Source organism: Aplysia californica, unplaced genomic scaffold (assembly GCF_000002075.1).
Source record: "Aplysia californica isolate F4 #8 unplaced genomic scaffold, AplCal3.0 scaffold00506, whole genome shotgun sequence".
Taxonomy (NCBI): Eukaryota; Metazoa; Mollusca; class Gastropoda; order Aplysiida; family Aplysiidae; genus Aplysia; species Aplysia californica.
This window is the reverse complement of record NW_004797776.1, coordinates 445486-448596: the sequence shown is the minus strand read 5'-3', so window position 1 is coordinate 448596 and position 3111 is coordinate 445486. Positions and strand designations below refer to the sequence as shown.

At 38.6% G+C, this 3111-nt stretch overlaps 1 protein-coding gene across 1 annotated transcript in view; it reads left to right on the top strand.

Moving 5' to 3' along the window:
• Positions 1 to 3111, top strand: part of LOC101846758 — a gene marked incomplete in the record, with an annotated part of 114609 nt that overhangs the window by 43662 nt on the left and 67836 nt on the right. The window contains 1 exon segment of the mRNA XM_013086796.2: positions 1041 to 1147. Coding sequence (XP_012942250.1) covers positions 1041 to 1147 — 107 coding nt within the window.

Sequence of the window (3111 nt, the reverse complement as noted above, 5' to 3'; positions counted from 1 at the left end):
AGTGTTGATTGGGGCGTTACACCCATACCATTTCACCATTTTTTTCACAATTGAAATATAGACTTTGACTTTGAAAGATACAAAAGATGTTAGTTCAATTCACAGTTTTGGAAGGTATTTTATTTAACACTTTGTGGTCACTTGCTGCAATTATGCGAGGGTAAAAATGATTTGATCCGGTCACTTGTTACAGTTCTGCAACAGGCCGGAGAAGTCTGTTGCAGTCACTCTCCTGGCTGGGTGATCAGATAAATGGGGGGTATTTTATTCTGCTGGCTGTGTGACTGCAAATTGTTAATTAAATGTTCCCCATCTTTTCTCTGAGGATTTGTACCAAACAACTGGGGTTGGCCTTGACAGGCTTAATGAAAGCGAGTCTAAATTGTATTGATAGGGATGTATACCATTTGTGTAGCAACATAACGCAACAATTTGCTTGTCACACAAAGGTGTTTTTAGATTTTATGTATTGGTTAAAATTTCAATTTCTCAAAATTGTGTGTTTCTGACTCCCAAACTTCAAATGAATATAACTGAAGAACCAAAGCAGCTTCACCAATACTGTTTTTGCTGAATGTTGTGTTTCTTGAGGGAAGGCACTGTACTCAAATTTTCCTGTCACCCAGGTGTGAATAGATACACGGCCCTCAAACAGCAAAGGATCTTCTCAACATATTAATGTTTCAGCAACTTTGAAATTGCAGTTTGCACTGTGTGCGTCCCAGGAAATTGAGGTTATTTCGGAATGCTATCCGGTCTATGGGGTCGGCTAGCAATATTTCTTGTAAAGCGTCAAAAGCTTGCTGATGTGATGAGCAGGATCAAAGTAACAATGTTGGACATTGACCAGATCTTTTGTCTGGTACCCATTGTGTTAAATTGTCAAAATGTGATATGTAACTCATTTTGCCATGTTTTTACATACTTACAGTCATATCACTGAACAGTTGTGCTTATATTGATATGGGCGTAAAACACATATCTACCTTTAAAAAGAAACAGGAAAAGAGTCTTGCATATCTTGTTTGTATGTTTCTCAGGCTCCTCCCAATGTGTCCACGGATCTGCTTCGTGACCTTAAGGCTCTGATGGAAGTAATGAGGAGGGAGGTGTCTTCGCTCTCTTCTCTCCATCCGCACCTTCATGGGTGAGTACTTCACTTCCATCACTCTATCACCTTTTCTGATCTTCATCTTCTTTCCTCCCTTCTGATCATTTTGTCTATCCAGTCGAAAATCTTTTGTTCTCTCTATATTCTCTATAGACATTACTTTAGGGATGTGTTCCCTTCTGTTTTCTCTACATTGTACTTATCACTTCTGTCTATCCTATGTGCATCCTACTCAGCTTTGCTCTCTACCTTCTGCGTATTCACACTTTTATGGAGGTGCATGTTCATCTTTTCTGTGGCTTGTTTCAACACCTCTTTTATCTCTGGTTGGATCTCTTTGAGTGTGCTCTGGTGTTGTTTATTCCATTTTTCCTATCAAACATCTATCGTCCATATCTCTCCTCCTTCTTTTCTTTGTATGTTATTCTTTTGTAACACCTCTTATTTTTTTGCATTTATATGACCCACAGGGTGATCCAAAAAAAACTTTGCAACTTTTTTTCTGAATATCTCGCACAAAAATTGTTCTAGAATGCTGTAATTTGGAACAGACATAATTCATTCAAAAGGAATTTGTTTGATATAAAATATTCGAGAAAGAAACATATTTTGAAAACGGAAACGGCTAAAAGAAAAAGCACCCAAAAACGCAAAGTTCACCAATGTTTAAAAATCATGTAAAGGAAGTCGTGAAAAGATTAGTTGACCTTTTCTTCATTTTCTCTTTAACACAAATTTTCCACCCCTGTGACATTTAAACAATATTTTAATTCCTTTACAGAGTTTAAAAAACCTAATGATTTCATTCTGAAATTCCTAGAAGCAGTGCTCCACATTCTCTCCTTTGGACTCGAAACATTTTTAATGTGTCGTTCGAAATGTTCAGTGGCGCCCTAACACGAGGACCTGCTAAACTATGAGTTTTTAAAGCCACATACACTGTACATGTTCACTAAGAAGTGGCTTCTAGAGACAATAGAGTGGGGTGCCCAATAGACAGCATCTTTGGAGTTAACATATCCTGCAGGGTGAAAATGGGCTTTACACTCAACCAAATGTCATCGAGGAAATGATCCCTCTTTACAAGACAATCGAGGAATCATAAACACATTGCCATGCCCTGATCCATGTCATCTCGGCCTAGCGAACATGTCTTAGGTTAAGATCTGCCATGAGAATGCAGACCGTTGATGTGTAGGAAAGTCCTAGCTGCAGATCATCCATGGACAGACGTCTCATATGGGACTCGGCTACTGAAATCTGCACTCTGGTGACGTTTAAAGGGCTGCGCATGGTGCATGTTCGACCTGAAGTGGTCATGTTTTAAAGAACTTTTTAGTTCTGATTTGCTATAGATCCAAACTGACGGAACTTCTCTACTCATGACGCCAAAGTTCTTGAGGGCACCTAAGCATTCTCTCCATGCCGTGCGCAGAACTTACGGAATGTCAGGGATGGGAGTTTGTGGAGAAGTAATGTTCAATACAAAAAGCTCTCTACACTTAACTTAACGTAACCCTGATCTAAGCAGGCGAAAACATTTTATGGGAAAAATAATATCTGCAGACTTCTGTTGACTTGTTAGACTGCTGTAGCTTGCAATATGGCGTGATTGTTGCAACTTTTAGTGGTAGGCCTAATACGAACTGGTGCGTCATGCTATGAAAATGGCGACAAGGCTGAAAATGGGTTGTTTATTTAATGCGCTATATAGAGCAAAACCATTCAATGGACTTATCTAAAATACATATCAGACAATTCCGTTTGGCTTCCCAACGTTATGTTCAAATCTGAAACGCAAAACTTTAGTATGGAGGAAGATATTTAAAAAACAAGTTGTAAAGTTTTTTTTTGGATCACCCTGTATTTGTGTTGCGAGTTTTGCAAAACTTTTAAAAACAAATCTCTCTTCTCATCTGTCCAAACTGTCAAGATTCTTCTCAAATCTTCTGACTGTCCTGTCTAGATTTTTCTCTTCTCTTCTATCTGTACTGTCTAGA